Source organism: Culex pipiens, chromosome 3 (genome assembly GCF_016801865.2).
Source record: "Culex pipiens pallens isolate TS chromosome 3, TS_CPP_V2, whole genome shotgun sequence".
Lineage (NCBI taxonomy): Eukaryota > Metazoa > Arthropoda > Insecta > Diptera > Culicidae > Culex > Culex pipiens.
The window spans coordinates 142356799-142379215 of NC_068939.1; the positions used below are offsets into that span (position 1 = coordinate 142356799).

Sequence of the window (22417 nt, forward strand, 5' to 3'; positions counted from 1 at the left end):
TAGTGGCTTCGGCTGCCGATCCCGATGATGCTATGAGACGCGGGTTCGATTCCCGCCTTATCCACTGAGCTTCTATCGGATGGTGAAGTAAAACGTCGGTCCCGGTTTCTCCTGTCTCGTCAGAGGCGCTGGAGCAGAAATCCCACGTTAGAGGAAGGCCATGCCCGGGGGGCGTAGTGCCAATAGTTTCGTTTCGTTTTAGTCTGGAATTAATTTGTTAAATCTCTTTGTTTATAGGCGGCTCGAAGTACTATGGAAGAGAGTGTTAATCTTCACTGGCTAGGCTAGACTGAATGGATTGTGAGATCATCTTATCATTTATTTGACATTGTGATTCAATTCAATGTCATAAAATCCAAAAACATTGAGATAAATTCGCTTTGCAACAATCATTGGTTTGGATGTATCGTATACGATTATTGTATTGTATAAAAGTTTTGAAACATCGGCTGACATTATGTGACAAGAGTGTAAAATCGTAAACATACAACATAAACAAACAAAATCATCAAAATCAAAAGACTCCATCTCACAGGCACGCGACGAACCCTTTCCTCTTTCGGTTGCTAGAGCTGATAATTTCCTCGTCACGTCTTCGACCAACACTGCCGTCGCTGGCGCGTGCCCCGTTCTTCTTCTAAACAACGACGGCGATCACTTCTCCGTTTTCAGGTTCAAGGACCTGCTCACCATTTCTCGAAATTCAGGCCAAACAAATCTTCCGCGTCCCATCAGCAGCAGCAGCATCAACGGCAGTCCCTCACGATCTGTTAAACACCTGCGTTTGAGGCCGCGCCGTCAAACCGAGAATTCGTGAGTTGATCTTCCCGGCGGAAAGCGTGTGTAATTTAAACTACTTCTTTGGATAGGTCTGAGCGTCGATTTTTCGGGAGGTTCACGCCACGACGATCGTGGGGATCTCGGAGTCTAGCCTATGCAGATCTTGGGGCCGGAGGAAGCAAGCGGAACGTCTCGACGAGATCATGAATCAATTTCGTGATCTACCGGAGTCTGTAGCCGGCCGGCCGGCCTGCTTGGCACGAGCAGGTTGATGCTAAACGATACGGATTTACAGCGCCGAAACAGCAGTGTTCTGAACACCTCGAGTTCCGGGACAACTTGTCCCGGTGAGTGATCTTCGCCGAGGCGTAAATCACCGCGCCCCGATGAGTGACCACGCGAGAGTGGGACCACCGGAGCGCGTTGAATAAATGTGTTGATCTCTCTCTCTCTTTCCAGCGTTCTTCTACCTTGGAGGATCAGCTAGCCGCACTGCTCACCCGATGATCGCGCCCAGGTGAGCGAAAGCAGCGCAACCGGTTCTTCGCGCAGCAACCCTTTCCCGACGACGACGGTGGGTTCGAGCCAGTGGTGATCTTCGCGACCAAGTCAGTACTCGCTGGAAGCGACTCGGGGAACGACGTTGCGGAGACGTTGACGTTTGTGGAAGATCGTGTGTGTGCGCGCGCTCTCTCTCAAGTTGATCAACACTGTTGTTGATCAGGAAGTTCGATCGGTACCGCTGGATTAGAGGTGTGACAAAAGTGACGGTGAAGAAGACCGCGGCTAACCTACATCGGAAAGCTTCCCAAAGTGCAGTGCTCCGGATTAGAGTGGAGAAAGGTGATCCAGATATCGGGACCATCACCACCAGTCGAGGGTACGACGGTGCTCTGATTTTCCGGATGCCCCGTAATGTTGACCTTACTGATTAGCAGGTCTGCAGCAGCAGCATCAACAGTAACGTTCAGCAGTGTTCAGTTAGCTTAGTTAGTGCTACAGTACAAATGTGTCAGAAAACAAGAAGAAACGTGCCCCGGTCGACGATCGGCCAAAACAAATAAGAGTTGCCCCGGTTCAGACCATGCTGCTGGCCAGCCAGGCCGGGATCGGTTCTGTTTACGCAGCGTAATGAGTTGATGCCCTCCGGGAAGGAAGATGGTGATGTTCTGAAGTGCTGCTGCTACTGGTGTCTAACACTTTTCTGGAGCGCGGAGCGCAGCGTAAAGCGGTCCAGTTTGAGCCGGATCGGGCTCGAAGACGGTTGGCGACACGGACGGTGCAGTGTTGTTGATGTCAAGAGTTGTTGCATGAAGAAGAAACAGAGTTTGTGGTACGCGCATCGCAAATACACACACGCAACGGTGATTTTTATCGATCAGTGGTGGAATTGGCAAGTGTTGTTGGAAATATTTGGAACGAAGTGTTCAGCAGCAATGGCAAGGATTTGGCGAATTTAGGAAGATAGTGAGATTTGTTGCAGATCGAGGATCATGTTCCGTGAAGAAGCAAGGTACGATAAATTTATATGCGATACACAGATAGGTCCATTGCAAAATCTTGATACAACTTGCTGAAACTTGACGACTTCGACTTAAAATGTTGGAGTCGAAACAGCAAATATCGCTTTTGCAACTTTAGTTCAGATGTTATAGATGTCGGCCACCATTGTTAGTACCAACCACTAGTGTCTTCCTTTAACCTACAAGGACTTCACTACACTGGGTTTAGTGGATGAAAGTATGGCAAGGTGTGAAGGCGCCGCATGCATATATTTACACTTCACATTTTTTGGGATTATCCACGGTAGTATCTTGTTCTTGTTGTATCGTGAATCTTATTGTTTATCTCAATGTTCAGAGCATTATTACACAAATTAGGTGTCTTCTCATCGTTGGATGGCTCATAAGACATTTTGAAAAAGTTCTCTTGAATTTATCTTTTGGAGATGCTAAATTAATTAAACGTTATCGAACGCAACATAAAAAATAATTATTTAAAAATTACGATATCGTCTTTTGTATTGGTTGAAAATGAGTTAACGATAATGTTTTGTTAAACTCAAATAAGATGCTTTATAAAGAGACGATATTAAAAGGAATAACTCGTCTCCTTGTATTTATAGTAATGCATTCTGTTAAAACGCTCAACCAAAGCACAAGATGCTTTCACCCGATTTTGGATTTTTTTCCTGGATATCGCAATAGAGTTATCTACGTGCGCATGTGTTGCGTGTATGTACACCAAAAAGATTGAGGTTAAATTTTGTACCCGCCGGCAAAACAAATGGGGTGCTAGTGTGCGTGAGCTCGGGCTTAGGAAACTCTATACACACTTGTGGCAAAGACAAATTTCCCATCACAATGGTCGTGCTTTCTTTTGACACGTCATACAAATTGTAGGAAAATTCGGACAATTTGTGTTATTTTCACATATTTATGTTGATGCACATTTTTTTAAATACAATTCAATCGTTGTTTTCCAAAATAAACTGATAAAGTCCATCAAACTACTGATTCAAGCATAATTTAGTTTGTATTGGAATTCTGTGCACACTTGTGACGCGTAGTACATTTTTCACCTTCAAAACACACTTGTGACACGTGTTTTCTGATTTTTGTTTACATTATTTACTGTATCTTTTAACTAGAGCATCCAATTTCCCGGGGTTACAAAATTCCCGGGAAACGGGAAATTTTCAACAAATTTCCCGGGAAATCCCGGGAATTCCCGGGAAATCCCGGGAATTCCCGGGAAATTTTATTTTTTTCGAAAATTATTCTGATACTGTTTCTGGTTTATATTTTGCAACAGAATTGTATAGAACAGCAATTTTAATGGTCAAAATGAGTGTGAGGATCAATTAATGGCTTGACTGCTTGTAAAAAATCATGCAACTTTGAGAAAATATATAAATTTTCTAATTTTTTATGCCGTCTTTAAAATCGTACCGTATATTTGAATATTTGAAGCGAGTTCTTGAAATATGGTTGCATTCTTTGGGTAAATTTCATATGATACGAAGTTGTTTTTTTGTGATTTTTCATGGTTCCATTTATGGTATGATTTCAGTTATATGGTTATATGGCCTAATAAATTAAATAGAATAAAATAATTTTCATAGTGTAAAAGTGGTTGAAAATAAACGATATTTTATTTATATTTAATCCTCTTACGGCCTCGGTAGCTCACGTGCTTCATAAATTTGTAACTTCAAACAACCCTTTTTGAAAATTTTTATTATATCAATTCAATTTTCATCGGATATGGTCAAGGTAAACAAAATTGTTAAACACATCTAAATTCATGGCTGGAAGAGGTGAATGATTCAACAAAAAAATTCGTTAAGAAAGGTTGTCGAAAATAAAATAAATAATATTCATTCCATAATAGCGTAATTTTTGTTGCCCAACATGTAAGCAAATAATATTCCTAGTTGTGAATGCTTCAAAAATAAATATTGTCTGAATTAAACCTTGACATGAAATTCACAGACAAGCTGATTATTTCAAAATGAACAGTAGATTGAAATGAATAAAATCAAATCAGGTTAGCTAATTAGTATTACTTTTTGTATTATTTCAAAACATTGGTGCCAAAAAGGTAGGAAAATGTATACTTTCGCTTGTATTTCGGGAATTCCCGGGAAATTTACAAATTTCCCGGGAAACGGGAAATATTTTTTTCCGGGAAATCCCGGGAATTCCCGGGATTTTTTTTCCCGGGACGGGAAATTGGACGCTCTACTTTTAACTGGTGTTAGCAAATTAGTTGAAACTTGGAGCGTTTGTTCAGCGATAGTATACAATCCGATTGCTTCAAAAAGTTTGACTCCATCATTCCTAGTTTGGAAAATATTTACAATCAATCTTTAAAAATCGATTTTCTCGAAAAGTATCAAATAGTCGTTGGTCGATATGTTGACGAGCTACTGAAAAATTTACTTGTCAATTCTTAATCTGTTCACGGTGTATTTTTCCGAGAACATTAAGATTAGTGCGTCCATCCCGGGAATTCCCGGGACAAAAATCCCGGGATTTTCCCAAAACCGGGAATTCCCGAATCCCGGGATTTTCCATAATTTGTCCCGGGAATTCCCGAAATTGAAAAAAATAATCATTGTTCTGGAAATTCAGATTTTGTTGTGGAAATAGTAGAATACTAAGTAATCGAAGCATGAACATAGAATAACAGCTGAATACTAAATAATCGATAACATTAATTTAAATTTGTATTCGGCAAATATCAGCATTTATTTTCTTATAATTTTAGTTACCAGGTTCACAAAACTCCCGGGAATCCCGGGTCCCGGGAATTCCCGAAATTGAAAAAAATAATCATATTTTGTTCTGGAAATTCAGATTTTGTTGTGGAAATAGTAGAATACTAAGTAATCGAAGCATGAACATAGAATAACAGCTGAATACTAAATAATCGATAAAATTAATTTAAATTTGTATTCGGCAAATATCAGCATTTATTTTCTTATAATTTTAGTTACCAGGTTCACAAAACTGCCTAGCGCATTAATTTTATTCTCTTTTATTTTTTAAATAGAATGGATATATTAACGTATGTTTACGATTTAAAATTTAAAAAAAAATCTCTTGTTAAAATATTTTTAATCAAACATTTGGGATGACTTCGGTTAAAACAGGAACAGAACAAAACAATTAGTACACCGATTTCCAAATGTATTGCTCTAAAATCTCCTGTACCTATTCAGACATCAGACCCGATTTTCCTCCGGTTGGCGGTAGTAACTTGAAGTTAATTTGTTAAATATATTTTATATAAAACAATGAACTCAAAACTATTCAAAAATTCAACATTGACTGGTATAATTTTATTTGTTGTCGTTTTTTGTTCTTTTAAAAATATAAAAGAAACTTTTATATGACATGAGTAAAACAGCTTACTCATGTAATATAAAAAATTATAAGGAAATATTTTCATAAAGACTGATGACCGCAAATAAAAAAAAAATTATCATTTTTATTTATTTTTTTTTATTAATTTTTAATTTCTTATAGGCTATTTGAAAACTGTCGTCCTTGTTTAGATTGAAGTGTAGATTATCATAATTTAATATTATTAAGCTAATTCTATGATTTTAAACTTGAAAACATAACAAATATAATGAAAACAAAGATTTAATTACTGAAAAAAAATCCCGGGATCCCGGGAATTCCCGGGATTTCAAAAATATTTTTCCCGTTTCCCGGGAAATTCAAAACCCGGGAAAATTGGACGCCCTAAAAGATAAAAAATTCGGCAAGTCTGATATTTGGCACCATGAAAGAAGGGCTCTTTCCCGACATTTTGCGGGGTCCGGCGAAATATTTCGTCGGGGGGTCTAGAGCAACTTTTTTTTAAAGATTTTTTTTCGATTTTATAGGATTTTTCTTCAGAAAAGTCGATAGAAATCGATGGGTTCATGTTCATATCCATCAAATTTCTTATGAATGTGCCTCAAGAGACTCATATTTGACCTCAAATCAAAAGTTTCCAACCCAAATTTACCAGATTTCTAGCTTTCTTTGAAATAACCCCAACATCCAAGCTGGAAACCTCAAAACGACCGAATAAAAATCTTTTCTTTGTACAATTTGTCATAAAAATACAGCAACAGATTGCCCGGATACAAATTCGAGCTTAAACCATTGCTAAACTTAGAGTATTTCATTTAAAAGCTATTTATTACCCAAAAGGTTCCCAACATTATTTTTTCAATCCTCTGCCATACAACACTAAAATATTTTAAAACATTTTCGAATCAATCACATTGTAGAGAACAGTTTTCTGAACAATTTCCATAAAAAAGTAACTATTTTGATTCAATATGAGCATAGATATACACAATTTCGTAAAATAAAAAGTGACTTTCTCCAAAATGAGTGGATTTAATTCCCATTCAAACGATTTACGAATTTTGGTATATCTCTGCTCATATTGGTTCAAAATTGTTACTTTTTTATGGAAATTGTTCAGAAAACTGTTCTCTACAATGTGATTGATTCGAAAATATTTTAAAATAGTTAAGTGTTGTATGGTAGATGTCGTTTTGAGGTTTCCAGCTTGGATGTTGGCGTTATTTTAAAGAAAGCTAGAAATCTGGTAAATTTGGGTTGGAAACTTTTGATTTGAGGTCAAAAATGTAATTTACAGTCGCTTGAGGCACATTCATAAGAAATCGATTTCCATCGATTTTTCTGAAGAAATATCAGACTTGACGATTTTTTTATCTTATGTTTGTTCTAGGAAGCACACCGTGTGTTGTCTTAAATTTCAAGAAATAATGGAGCCAGTTGCTGTAAACATTATTTTGAAAAACATGGAAAACTTGAAGGATTCCGTTGAATCAATAATCCATTTTTTTGCCAGAAGATTTATGACTTTATTTGAATAAAAAAATAATCAGATCTAGCTGAGAAAAAAAATAAAGTTATGTTGATTTATTTTATTCCATTTATAAAGGAGTCTGTTGAACACACAAGGCAAAAATATATGGCCGGTTTTGTGAGAATATTTCTTTACGTAATTTTCAATACGTCGTATTAGCCTGCACGACCTTCGAGACTTATTTCAGATGCAAATAGATTAACCATTGTATTCATTAAAGAGTATTCAAAACATTTTCGAAATTGATAGTTCATAAATTGAACGAGAACTAACCGAAAACAACCTTCTTAAAAATACGCTAGGACCCTTTGTAAACTAACCCAAGATTTATTTTTTGCTTATCGTAACAGCATTTGAGAGTACACAGTAGCAACAAAATTGTATTTTGAGAGGTTGGTAAATTTGGTTGAGTGAATATTGCCTCTATTTTTAAGCGAATGTTATTCAAAATAATGTGTAAAAATGTGAAATTCACCAATGATGTTGAAATTTTCAAGTTCCAGTTCCTACTTTTTTTACTACACAAAATCTGTCACCACTTCCAGATGTGATATTACGATCATTTTTATACTTAGTAGATTTACTCATTTTTGGACGCAAGAACAGTGGACCTTTTGAATAAGTATTTTTATTGATTGTTTTTTACATTTTTTTTTTGACACAAATGGTGTAAGGGAACAGCGTCTAATTCCATCGTGCCTCTAATGTTGCTATACCAGCATTTTGACATTCAATTACAGCTTGTTAAAAGCACATTAATAGCTCTATAAGAAGTGAACAAGATTTTTTTTATGAAAAGTTTTTCAAAATTGGTTGTTTAAATATTGAACAATCTAATTGGATGGAGTTAGGAGCGAGTGCTTAACCTGCTAAACAAGAATTTCCCCTATAGTTTGTTGGGCTGCTAAATTTCTGATTTCATCACCTTAATATATATTTTTAAACCATATAAATCAGGGGTGCTCAAAGTTTATGGAGGCCGGGCCAAATTTGAAGCGCAAATGAGCTTGCGGGCCAAATTTACAAAAAAGGTTGTTAAAAAAATAAATAACGTTATTTTAATTTAAAAGATTTCAAAAAATGTCAATTCAAAATAATAGAAACCTCAAAATAACGGTTTTTTGTCGGTATTGTTGATTTTATTGTTTCAGGTATTTGAAAAAAAAAAGTTTCTAGCTGAATGTAGGGGAACAGCTTCTAATTCCAGCGTGCCTCTAATGTTGGCAGATCAGAACTTTGATATTCTATTAAAGCTAATTAAAAGCGTTTTCAACTGAAATCGAGTGATAAATAGCTCAATAAGAATAGAGCAAGCAAGTTTCTATCAAAAGTTGCGCAAAATTAGTTGTTTAAATAGTGAAAATCAGCAAATTGGATGGAGTTAGGAGCGAGTGCTTATCCTGCCAAACATACGAGAATTTCCCCTAGGGACCATCCATAAACCACGTGGACACTTTAGGGGGGGAGGGGGGGGGGGGGGTAAGCGATTGTCCACGCTCCATACAAAAAAGATTTTTTTTGTATGGGCAATTGTCCACGAAGGGGGGGGGGGTTGAGATTCCCAAAAAAAAGTGTCCACGTGGTTTATGGATAGTCCCCTACTTGTGTTTTCAAAAAAAAAAAAAATAAAAAATGTTTTTATATTTCTAAAATGGTGGCATTACAATTGAAAAATTCATCGTAATTCAGGCGTAATTTTATCTATAAGTTTAGTGTGGCCAGTGAAAAATCGTTGAGAGCCAGAATTTCAACATTTATTTAATCGAAAATACACTAAATTCAAATTATTTTCAATAAACCCAAACATGTTTTAATGATTTTATTTTTTATGTTTTAATGAACTTGATCCTCCGATTTCCATATTTTGTTTGATTGTATCAGTTGGTAGTCTACCAGATTCGTCATCTAACTGTAATCAGTTCAAATCCCGAAGGAAGTGCAATGTATGTTTGAGGGTCAGTTCATAAAAGGGTCATCATGATTTGCAAATTAATAAAGAAAACATATATTTTTGCAACTATTACAGAATTTTACCTAAGTCAAACTTGAAGGTTTTTTTTAAATATTTCCAAAAATGTTTGATGAAAGTTTTGACGATTCAATCGTGTGATATTTTTTATAATTATTAAATGTTTTGAACTGTTTATTTGTATCCTAAAGTGGGGATCAAAATATTGATACATCATCAGTATTTTATATTAACAAAAAATAAAAAAAGATTCGCATATAAATGTTTAAAAAAACCCTAATTGAAAATCTCCTTACAAGTAGTCAACGGGCCATTTTATATGATCATCCAAAATGAGTCCACGGGCCACAAAATATCACCTCCCGGGCCTCGTTTGCCCCGCGAGCCATACTTTGGTCACCCCTGATATAAATAAATCAATTGCATAAGTTTTGATATATGATTTATGGGAAATTAGACAAATGCTTGATCTCCCCAGATTGACATCGTTACAAATTTAAAGAGTTATACTGCACCTGATCGCATAAATGTCCCATGTGCAATTTTTCATCACTTTTGAGTTTTTTGATGAAGTTTGGATAAAAATCGTGTGATTTTTCAGAACTGCCTCAAACATCCAGTACTTTGTTCCAGAAATCAAGAGGAATTTCAGTTTATTCGTTAAAATTTAACGTGTGGGACAAACTTCAAATCCGTTTTCTCAGCTTGCTGTTTTTGTATATGTTACATTTATGCGATAATGAGCAGTATAGACATCTTTTAAATTCGGAACACTCAAAATTTGGAACAATTTTGGGGAAAAAAATCCATTTCACAAATCTATGATAAAACTTGAGTTCAATCAAATGATTCAACTTGCTGTTGATTGTTATACCATTCAAAATCCTGTGAAAAGCTTTTAAATGGTGTACAAATTGATAAATTATGTGTTAATATAAATTTTCTTCAATTTTTTAACGCTGCAAGATCTGTTTCAAATTTGACGTTATTATAAACTGCAAGATTTTGTCATCAGAAGATGAAAATTCATGTTTTTGATAGAAAATTGAGTAAAGTGCAAAAAAATAATTCTCTAAGCTTTTGTTAAATAATCATTTAATGCCATTTTTGCTAATATGCATTATTAGTTTGACTATACAAATTTTCATAGTATTTTGAGTGATGGTCATAGCAGAATGCAGGAATGCGGAGTAGTATAGCTTTTTAGATTACACTGATTTTAACTTGCTTCGGTACCGTTTTGTTAATAACTGATATTTTATATTTAAGGACTCTAAATAGATTAATAATCTTATTCAAATTAAATCTTGTACCTTGCAAATTTAATAAAAAATCCAACCAATATTTCGAATCATTCTTTGCAACAAAATTTTCCCATGCATTCCAATAGGAAGCCCACTACAGGAAAGCCATTCTTTTTATCCGCAATTTCCCCCACAGGTCTCCAACCCGCCACCACATTCATTGCAGTGGCGTCGACGAGCCTACCCCTGTGGCCATGAGTACCGAGTTACACCCTCTTTTTCCACCATCCCTCCCTCTGTTTTTTGTTATCTATCATTTTCCCATATTGTGTCCGCTTGTGGAGCTCGCGGAGACTATCCGAACTAATTTTTAATTTAAAAACATTTTTCAGCAATAAGCCAAACAGTTGCTCACGATTTGCTTTTATTTGCTTTGCTTCTCGTTTTTTTTTTTCTTGTTGTCTGTTGTCTGACGGTAATCCAGGAGGAGCCAACGAGACCTAGAAATTGGAGGGGGGGACTTCTGAAAGAGTTTTTGAGAGGCCAACCTGGGAAGATCTGTGCTGTTTAGTTAGTCAATTTTAAGCGAAATTGTAGTTTTTGAAAATCGCATAAATTTTTATTTTACGCATTGTGAATCAAGTCTACACGGAATCGGTTTAAATTTGGCTTTACAATGTTGACCTTTATTCTCTTCTAACCTGCAAAACATCCAACAGACCTAGTCCATGTCCTAGCTTGATGCAACATGCTCGACATTTGCGCGGGACAACGCAAACTTGACAAACCTGTGACTTTTGCAACACTTGCATTGGCGTCATCGTCAGTGCGGAGTTCGAGTTATTCACCTTCAGACAATGGGTCCAAGTCACGACCACGGGATGTAGCTACTCCGAAAGACCTCTAAGTCACACTACATATTCAAATGGAACCCGCTTGACTAACCACGAATAGAGTTGTTTTCCGCCGAGTTCACAAAGATGACACGTCCGTCGTCTTTCCAAGACCCCACGGTGAAGTAGTCGCTCTACTTGTAAGCTATTAAAATTAACTAATCCATTTTGTCAACACAATTTCGAACCGTACAAAGAGACACATTAAAAGGTTGGGGTACCCTTTGGTAGGCTTAGGCCAACGTTGATCCTAGATAGTTTGACAAAGTTAGAAAAAAACCTACAAACTTTCTGATCGAGTCTTCTAACAGCAACTCAGTTTTATACCAACAAACTAAAATCTTTCGTGAGACAACCGTCAAACCATCGTAGTTCTACTGTACCTCATAGCTCCTGAAGAGGTCGCTCGCTACCCAAAGAGCTGTACTATGTCAACCTTCAATCTCGAACGAAAGTCCCCCCCCCACGTAACCTCAAACAAACTAACATGAATCTTCTGTTTTTCTTTTTGTTTTCTTCATTCCAGTGGTGGTACACAAGCCCGACTCTGTAACAAGAGATGTCAACAACGGGAGCACGAACACATCGACCCTTGAAACCCCTAATGGAAACTGCTGGTGTTGTCTGCCACAGAGTTAGACTAGTTTTTTAAAAGTCAGTGTTGGGGCGGCTGATGGAGCTTAAATTTATTGTTATTAGAGGGTTGCGTCGTCGTCGTCGCCGTGGATGTTAGCTACCGGGATTGCCGACAAATTGAAGGGAGTTTTGGCGCGGTGGAAAGTGCTGGTGTTCATGAACGGAAGGAATAAAACACTGGAAGCCGTCGGAGGGTGCGCGAATAAGAAAGTTATGAAAAAGTGTTCGAGTGTGATTTAGGTGCTCTGTTGACTAACAAGTTTACGGGGAAGAATTGAACTTCTAGGCAGATTTAATAGCAGCACGTCAAAATGTTCACGAGGTAAGTAAAACAAAAATCATTTTGCAGCTGGCAAATCTCAAAATTTCAATTCTTCGAATAACGATATGAAAGCGGATAACAAATCATTTATTATTATAGAATAGAAGTTTTGTGAAGATTTGGCTTAAAATATGTGGTAGTAGTCAGGATAAGGACCGGTAGCACATTTTTTACACTTTTTGTTCTTATAATTACTTCATTCCTCTATTTTTTTAGTTCTTATTTCAGGTTTAGTGTTGCAATTTATTTATTTTTTGTAGATTTTGGAGGTGAGTTCTTCATATTTCCTGAAGAACCCATTGCCATTGTCGAGAAATACTTCCCTGAGGTTTTAAAAGTCTCGCCATAAAATCTCTGTTAAAATACTTTTTTATGTAAGAGTTGATATTTGAATCCCCTCGTACGAAAAGCGTTCATGATGAACTGTTTCCTATAAGCTTATTTTCATTTTTTACTAAGTTTATGATCTTCTACTAAAAACATATAAATTGTTGGTGGGTGTATTATATCAAAATTTAAAAATTACACCAAGCACAACCTTCAAAACACTGAAACTGCAACTTGAAGCATTGGTATGGTATGTCCACGCATCCTCTTCATCCTCTGTAGATTCTGTCAAAAATGATCCGTTTACAGAATCATCTCACTAGTAAACACAACCCGGGCAGACGGTAATAACAAAATTAATAATATTTCAATAACAAATCCTGTTAAAATAACAAAAAGTGTTATTATTTTATCCTGAAGTTCAACTTCAAGAAGAAAAAATAATAACAGTTTCTGATAAAATAACAAAATTTGGTATTGAAGTGATATTATATTGAAAATGTTTAATAACACGTTAATAAGAGGAAATGTTATACATTTCAAAAACTCTCCTAATAACAAAATTTGTTATTCGTTCGGTATACTGACTTAGAAATAAAATTACCATAAATCGCACAAATGGAAAAGTTTCTAAGTGTCCATAACACAATCTGTTATTATTTTTTCTTTTGCTAACTATGTTTAGATCTTTGGTATAATTTAGACCATTTCGTCGGGGTCATTATTTTGGCCATGAAATGGGGTCCTTAAGCTAAAATTATTCTAAAAAGTTGAAATTTTGAAAGTTGATTTTTTAAATTATTTGATATACCCCCTAAAGGACTTTGTTTAAAATGGTTAGAACTATGGGATAATTTTGAGAAATTTCGTCAGTGTCATTATTTTGGCCATGAAATGGGATCCTTAAGCTAAAATTATTCTAAAAAGTTGATTTTTTTAAATTATTTGATATACCCCCTAAGGGACTTTGCTAAAATTGGCTAGAACTATGAAATAATTTTGACCAATTTCATCGGGGTCATTTATTTCACCATGAAATGGGGTTTCAAGCTAAAATTAATCCGATAAAATTAACTTTTGAGAGTTCATTTTTTTTAAATTTTGTTATATTCCCTAACGGAATTGATTTATTTATTGAGAATTTTTGAAGCGTGAATAACAAAAACTGTTATTATTTTCACAGATCCAGGAAGTCGGAGTTGACGTTGAAGTTCGAGATGGAGTGAAACCTAGGAGACTGCATCGGATTCAGCAAATTTTCAGCAACTTTTACTTGGAGTCGGAATCTGTGAAGTCGGGTATTTTTGGAGAGCTGAAGTCGTCGTTGACGTCATATCCTGCATCCAGAGTCGGAGTTGTCTTCAAAGTATGGATTCAAAGTCGCTTGGAGGTACCCGACTCTGCAGCCCTGACTAGTACAGAGGAGTTATGGCAACTGCAGGTTTATTTGCAAATTACAAATAAACCAAAACAATAACTTTTTTTGCTATGGAGACATACCAGTTCAATAACATTTTTTCCACCTCTCCGCACAAAATAACAAATCTTGTTATTCCTTCATGATTCCTTCTGTGTTATTGGTTTGTTATTGCCATAGCAACATAATAACAGTTTAAGTTATTCTTCGAACAAATCTTTGTTATTGATTTTTGTTATTTTAACAACTAATCCGATCATCCCAATAACATATTTCGATCTTCTCACAATATCAAAAACTGACCTTCCCAAGTTATTTCCGTCTGCTCGGGAAGCCACGATGCTTTTATTTTCAAACCACAATTGCTCTTCCCGGGCAGACGGTAATAACAAAATTCATGCCATTTCAATAACAAATACTGTTAATATAACAGAATGTGTTATAGAATCTTCTTGAAAAATCCAATTTCGCATAAGGGTCTATGTTATCATAACAAAATTTGTTATTAGTCTGATATTGTTTGAAAGCCAAAACAACTTTGGAATAACAATTTTTGTTATGGAATAATACCTTCAACTGTTATTGGGATGATCGGATTAGTTGTTAAAATGACAAAAAATAATTACAATGATTTGTTCGAAGAATAGCTTAAAATGATATTAGTCTGTTATTACAATAACAATCCAAATACAAAAAAATCATATCGTTCAATAACAAATTTTGTTATAAATAACATAAAATGTTATTGGCCTAGTATTTTCAAATATCAAAAAATGTTATTCCCAAGTTATTTCCGTCTGCTCGGGTAGTGCTGTATACTTTACATTGTCAATTGTTATCAGATGTACCGTAAACCAGGGTGACAATTGAAGATTAAAGATTGTTGACAGGTTGAAGTTTTTTTTTTTGCAAAATTAAAAAAATTACGAAAAGTGTTCACATGAAGTGGTTTTCAACTTAGTTTGGAAAGTAACAATGACTAGTTAACTATAATTACGAAAACATTGATAAATTTAATTTTAATACTCTCAAAGTGTCATGATTATCTCAATGATTATTAGTTCGAATCGGAAAATGGCGTACTTTATCGGATTTTTGGGATAATTTTACTTTAAGAACCGTTTAAAATAATTTCTTCGTTACAATTTAAAGTGTTATTGAATAAGAATTCAGCAGAATAAGTTTCTTAGTTAGTGTAGAAGCTACTAAATTGGTTTTACCAGGAAAGAGATTGATACCTTGATGAATAAATCTATTTCAAATGCATTTTGATTAAACTCGTTTTTTTTATTTTGGCCGTTGCAAATATTTTTCAAAGTTTATGTCCCTCGGCTCTGACCAAAGTCGAAGGGGGGGGGGGGGGCGGGGGTTGCAAAAGAATAAAACAATATAAAAATTAAAATTACAAGCCTAGGTTTCAACATTTGGATGCAAAAAGTGTTTTAAAATGCTTTTTACGTCCAGTTGCTTTCCAATCATTAGTTTTGAAAATATCTAGGAATGAACGAATTTTTTTTCCCCAAAAAACAAGTTTTTTACTTATTGCAGAAACAGTAAGGTGTACACTGTTTCTGCAATAAATTTTGAGGTTAAGTAAGGCCGTTGCAAGTATTTTTCAAAGTTTATGTCGCACTTACAATGGTATTTCATGAAAATTTAAAATGTTTTCAAAGGAGTTCAAACATGCTAAATAATATTATAATCGCGGGAAAATGCATTGTTTTCAGTTGGTTAAACTTTAATTTTCATTAAAATTTTGATTTTTTCGAAAAAATACGTTTTTTGCCCCCTGATTTTTAAGGCTAACTTTGAAGGGGGGGGGGGGGGTTGACATAAACTTTGAAAAATATTTGCAACGGCCTTACTTTACCTCAAAAACCCAAGTTTAATAAAAATGCATTTGAAATAGATATATAGCTGGGTACTTTGAAATCAAATATTGACCCAACACTAGGGTTAATTTAAAATTTAAGGGGTTACATACATGAAAAAATCCCAAGATTTCATATATCAGGAAAATAATTAAACATAACAAAAAGATGATTTTCAATCTGAGTAAGATACGATTTCAGTTTACAATTGTCCATGAGCAAAGTGAACTGTCAAACTTCGTGAACGTTTTTCTCCAAACACAGAGTTGATTTAGGGGTGCCACGATATCTCAAGCTGGGATGGACCAAATTGGCCGAAAGTTGGGGTGAAGACTCTCAAGACATATCGAGTGTGCATGAGTAAGTCGGTTTTTTTAAATTTTCTTTTTAATTTTCAATTTGGTTTTATTGGAGAATAAGCAAGATACAATTAGTTCTTTTGCAATTCATAACAGAGTTTTGGAGTTCCATTCAGCTGTGTGTTACATCATAATCCATTTTGGAACAATTATTTATAACTAAGGCACTAACAAGAGCATAGAAACACTTGCTAAAATTGCAAAGGAAAGAGGAAAGGAAGAGAAAAAGCTTATAACTAAATCACTGTATTTTTTTTTGGCAAAAATACATCAATTAAATAATTTTCATTTTTTTATATGAAAAACAAAAAAATATTTACCGTTTTTTGAAATATTTTTTTTTAAATCGACCTTCACCATGCACCAGGACCGGTTTAACGGGTCTTCACCAAAATTTTGAGCCAATTAAGTCAAACAGTGTTGAGATATTCTGGCACCAATAAAGAAAAAGTTTGAACAGACACACAGAAATCCTGAGGAAATCGGTTGAATAATATTTGGAAGATAAATTGAAATCCTATCATGAACTTTCTGAAAACAACCATTTTCAACTGCTGGTATCTTCAATCCGGTAACATGGTTGAAGTTAAGGTAATTTCTCCAGTGGTTGCAAGTTTTTTTTTAACTTTATTAATCTTCCTCGCCATTTTTCATAACAACATGAAAACCATATCATGATCAGGAATTTCATCTCATTTTTTTGTGCTTGCTCACCACGGGCCGTCATCGTCATCTCCGGTAAGGTCCCAAAATTAGAAGCGGATCAAATGGCCAGCAGATCAAATTCCCCTCAATGCATCACGCGATCGCGCACTCATCATCCTCATCAGCACCCACCATCATCTTGATACATCATAGTCCTCTACACTAGGGTGGTACTTGATTGTGAGAAATCAAATTTGCGGGGCTATCCGAATCGATCTCACAAATTTAAAGACGATTCTTTGAAATTATTTTGAGGAACCCCCTAGCTAGCCCAGATCGATCTCGGCGAACCCCACGGGGAAGGTCGACAGCTTGACGTTCTGGAGAGCCGAGGGTTATCCACTCGGCCGAAAAGTAAACAAAACGATCGCGCGCGCCCGTGCCTAGACCGTGGCCGTTGGCGATGCCCAAAATAATATAGAGATCTCTCGGCGGACGGAATTCCTCCGGCCGGGGGTTAGACAAACGCGAGGCCAATCAGGGTGATCAATGATCGTTGTCCAAATAGAGATCATTCATCGCAGTGAATTACCTTGTTGTGTGAGCGGCTGCGCCGCCGCGCTCGATGATCGATTCCCCGGGGCCGAGGTGAGGTCCGAAAATGAAATATTAACAAAACAAAAATTATGACAATAACAAATAACTGTTGGCCAATCAGATTGACAGTCTGGCGAGATTTCTAGTCGGGCGATAAGAGCCAAAGGGGGGGAATCTCTATTGAAATGTTTATATTACCGCGATTCCCAGAGGTTTGGACGCGCAAAACGAGCCCCGGATCAACCTTTTTGGAGATTGAACAAACAACAACAACAACACCGAGCTCCACCAGTATCGGTCATCGGACAAACATTTCATCTTGATGAGTGATGATAGCTTTTTAAAATGACCATCGAAAACAGATGTTCTACAACGCGCGCGCGCACGAGGTGGCCAACCTTAAGTTGTGCGCGGATATTCATGGATCAACAAGCGGGTTGGAGTTTGTTTTTCTAATCCACAGCCATACAGCCGAAAGTTGGGATCTGGAGCAGGTAACTCTTGGAAAACAAGATTTTGGATATATTATACAGGGAGATGAGAATTTCTTTGCAAACACGCGTGTCATTTCATCGTTCACGTTCATAAAATGTGTGATAACTGCGATGCTTTGACGTACGGATCGCGTGAGCTATTGCATTGTGAGGTCATTCAGCACTTCAGTGAATTCAGTTCAACGTACATGATATTGATCTCCCAAAAAGATCATTAGTTTTCAACTGTCATAAACACTATACTTGAGTTCAACGTACATGATATTGATCTCCCAAAAAGATCATTAGTTTTCAACTGTCATAAACACTATACTTGTACTCAACTAGAGGATGTACCTAAGGGAGCATCCAAAATCCAAGGGTAGCTCCTTAGAACCTTTCCCAAATTTACCTCCGATCCCGGCAGCTGCGATAAGCCTCGCTTGGGCAGAAATTTGTACGGGCGTTAATTCCCTGCTCCAATGCACCGTATTTTGTTGTGGTCTTTCCCCAAACCACAAAAAAAATACTCGATCCATGCTTGCGATGTGGCCAAGAACGCGCGCGGACTTTCCAAAAAATGCACTAATTGACAGCGACAGGCGCCGCGTTCCACGACCGGGAGGAGACCATCAAAGTTTCTTCCTTAAAGCAGAAGCCCCCCAAAAAAACAACAACGAGGATCCGTACGAAAAGTGTCTCATTATTGCGCGCCAGAACGCGCGTGGCACCAACCTCTGGCGACCTGCTGGAAGGACAATATCGCACACAGTACGACCCGGGAGGCTCCCTGAGGACGAAAAGAGGTTCCAGAAGAAGGGCACCAAGCGATTTGATCTTAAATGCAACATTTTCATATGGTCCCTGGTTGGCACTTTTCCTCGAGGAGTTCCCTCCCTCTTCAAGCTTTTTATTTAGGCTGCGACAACCTCGGAGGACTAAATTTTGTTGTTCGATTTCAACCAGACCCGCAGATCTTACCCGGGAAGATCCATCCGAGGCGCGCGAGCTCTGAGGTTGCTGGATATTCTCGTTCGTCTTCGACAGCAGACAAGATCCAGATTAAATTACCTGCTCCAAAGCGTTTGCTGTAGCTGGTTGGATGGTACAAAATGAGTCCTCCCTTCAAATATTTCACTTTGGCTGCTGCTGCTGATGTTACAGTAGGGAGGACGGTCCTCCCCCACCTTGAGATTAGAGAAGATTGGGGTCGCAGGAATCACCATTTGAAACTGAAATCATTTTGAACAAATAGTACCCGTTTGATCCAACTTCCTCCAAGTTACCCTATACACATCTGCTTCTGGGTCATCGAGACACGCCGGGAATCATAAAACCACACCACCTTCGTCGCACAGCGACGAGCAATACCCCAAAGCAAGACCACCACTTGAAGCTAAAGAAAAAAAAAATCGAATTTTGATATAACAATTTCGATAAGTGGTCCAATGTGTATATTTCTTCGCTGGTACAAGTCCCTTTCTGCTGCGCGCGCTCTGTCTACCACAGGCAGGGCTGCGGAGTCGGGTCATGTTTCAAGCGACTCCGACTCCGACTCCGACTCCGGCTTTCTGAGTTAAGCCGACTCCGACTCCGACTCCGGCTCCGGCTTTCTACAAATTGATGACTCCGGCTCCGACTCCGACTCCGGCCTTCCAACTCTAGCTGACTCCGACTCCGACTCCGACTCCAGCTTTCCACAAATTGTTGACTCCGGCTCCGACTCCGACTCCGCCACCTAATCTGTATTTAACATATTTTAAAAATTTCAATTAATCACATCACTCACATTTCAGTTCACACTTGCGCGAATAATGACATTTATGTTCGGGGTGTTTAACAAAATTATACATACGAATTATTTATACAAACAGAATGATATGGAACCATACTAAGCTTGGTAGATAAGTGTTCGTTGTTCTATTTTACATGTTTTCAGCATTTTTGAAACAAAAATCATAAATATCTTCAGATTTAAACGCATTTTCTGCACAACAATTTTCAAAATAAATTTAAATTTTGATGTTTGAAAAATTGGAACTTTTTATTTAACTACTTTAAATTTACATTCATTTTTTTTAAGTTTATATACTAGCTACACTAATGTTTAACTGTACTTTTTTAAATGAAATATTAAAAGAAAGTTAACCTTCATGATCGAATTGACATATAAAATCCATTTGAATAATTTTAGGCTGAAATTTTAAAGAAACACAGTAACTATCAAAGATACGCTGGTTTTGAAATAGACAATTTTTAAAGTCAAAATTTTTAAAGCTCTTTTGAATTTATTTCAGAGGACGTACATGGAAATTGTGTGATCCAGCCCAGTACACACTTTAAACATATAAATCATGAGAAAATTCTTATATTTGAAAAAAAAAAAATAAAATTATATCAATTATATCACCCCGATTGAGGGTATTTTAAAAAATTAGACTTGTTCAAAAATATTATTTAAGGATTCACTACACGCAAACATTTTTTGCTTCGAGTTTTTTACGGAAATTGTCATAACTCAGAATAGAAAACAGTTAGAGTCCCACTTTTTGTATTAAGTTCTGTAGAAAAGTTATGCAAAGTTTACACGACCTAAACTGATCGGATTGTTTCAAAAGTTTCTTCAAAAAGCAAAAAAAAACTTGCGAAAATTATGTTAACTTTGCATAACATTTCTACAGGACCTACCTAATACATAAAGTGGAACTTTAACTGTTTTCTTTTCAGAGTTATGACAATTTCCGTTAAAAAATTGAATCAAAAAATGTTCGCGTGTAGTGGATCCTTAAGAATCAACACTTTAAGAGAAATTGTAAATATTGAGGTAATCGATATATCTAATCAATTCAATGATTATTTCAAAAATAGTTGCAACTTTTTTTCGATATTTTCGTTTGTTTTAAATGTTTTCAGCATGTTTCGGTCCAAGTAGTAGATTGATATAATAGTTGATATTTTATTATTTTAGTTATAATGTCAATTTTACAAATTTAACATTTTTTTTTGTTAAGTACTGATAGTGAACCTTTATTTTCCTATTAACAAAAAGGATCTACTTAAAACCTAAGCAATTCTTTAGTAATATATTGACATTTAGTTGAATTAAAAGTTTGCAAAATTAAGTTTATATAAGTATTATATAGAATTTCCAGAGTTATATAAACTTTTATACTAAGAAGTTAGTAAACTTTATACTCAATCCAAATTACTTTTTTAATCGGTCAAAGATGCCTATTTGGAGTAGGGATGCTGGATTTATGGTGAATTGTCATCAAATAACTTTATTTATGTTAATTTTTCGAATGGTGTACAAACTATTTTTGTACCTTTTTTGATTTTTGTAATAGTACTTGTTATAGATCTTTTTATAGAAATCATCTTTTCATGAGCTTGTACCAAAATGTTCGGCATGAGTTTCTGTACAAAACGTAGTACTAGGTTTCTGTCAAACTTTAAATTGTTCACATGTTTCATCACAAAATGTGCATAGGGCCCAAGGGGTGTGAATACTTATTTTACATACTGTAAATACAAGCAAAAAGAGACAGTAAAGAACCATTTTAATATATTTTAATTTTTTGACTACACAGCCACAATTATTTACTATTTTATGAGTTATGACACTATAGTATAGTTTATGCAAACATTGACAAGAGAGGATTAGCAGATTATGATTCTGTGATCTTAGTGAAATAACACAATAAGAGCTTTCCAATCACAATAGAAATGCTTCGAAAACATCATGACATCTGATAAATATCTTGACCAAAAAAATAAATTGATTATAAAAATGTCAACGCAGTGCACGCGATTCAATAAATAAATTTAAAAAATGGAAATTAACCTGAATTATAACAAATATTGAACAATAAATAAGTTCAGAAATTATATAAAATATTTTGACAACTCCGACTCCAGCTCCGACTCCGGGTCAATCAGAAATCTACGACTCCGGCTCCGACTCCGACTCCAGCTCATAAAATTTAGCCGACTCCGACTCCGACTCCGACTCCAGCTATTCGAGTTTTAACGACTCCGACTCCGACTCCGACTCCAGGTCCCCAAAAAGACCCGACTCCACCGACTCCGGCTCCGACTCCGACTCCGACTCCACAGCCCTGACCACAGGTATGTACACCACACCAGCTTCGGAGAGACACTTTTCCTGGCCCCGGGTCCAGCCAACAATCTGGATGGACTCGCCCCGGATGGCTGCTGATGTCGCGACCGGTGTATGATCGAACCGAGATTGCAAACTTACAACCAGTCAACGACGCGCACAGAACACGAGGGGCGAGGGGTGGCACAGGACGAAATATTGCTTTTGATGTACGCAAATAATTGGCCACCCACAATATAGTTGATGGTGCGAGGTCAGTACCTGGAAGGGTACCGCGAGCTGCTTTTTCGAGAGTGAAAACAAGCGCGAGTTGACTCGCGCAGTAATGGCATGGCAAGTATCGCAGTAACAGCGATGGAATT

General features: G+C 36.4%; 1 protein-coding gene across 1 annotated transcript in view; it reads left to right on the forward strand.

The window, feature by feature from the left end:
• Positions 1-1410: 1410 nt before the first annotated feature.
• LOC120420950 (uncharacterized) overlaps positions 1411-22417 on the forward strand; it is a 107828-nt gene continuing 86821 nt past the window's right edge. The window contains exons 1-2 of the mRNA XM_039584085.2: positions 1411-2293; positions 11815-12246. Coding sequence (XP_039440019.1) covers positions 12236-12246 — 11 coding nt within the window. The 5' untranslated portion in view covers positions 1411-2293; positions 11815-12235. The remainder of the gene's footprint in view (positions 2294-11814; positions 12247-22417) is intronic.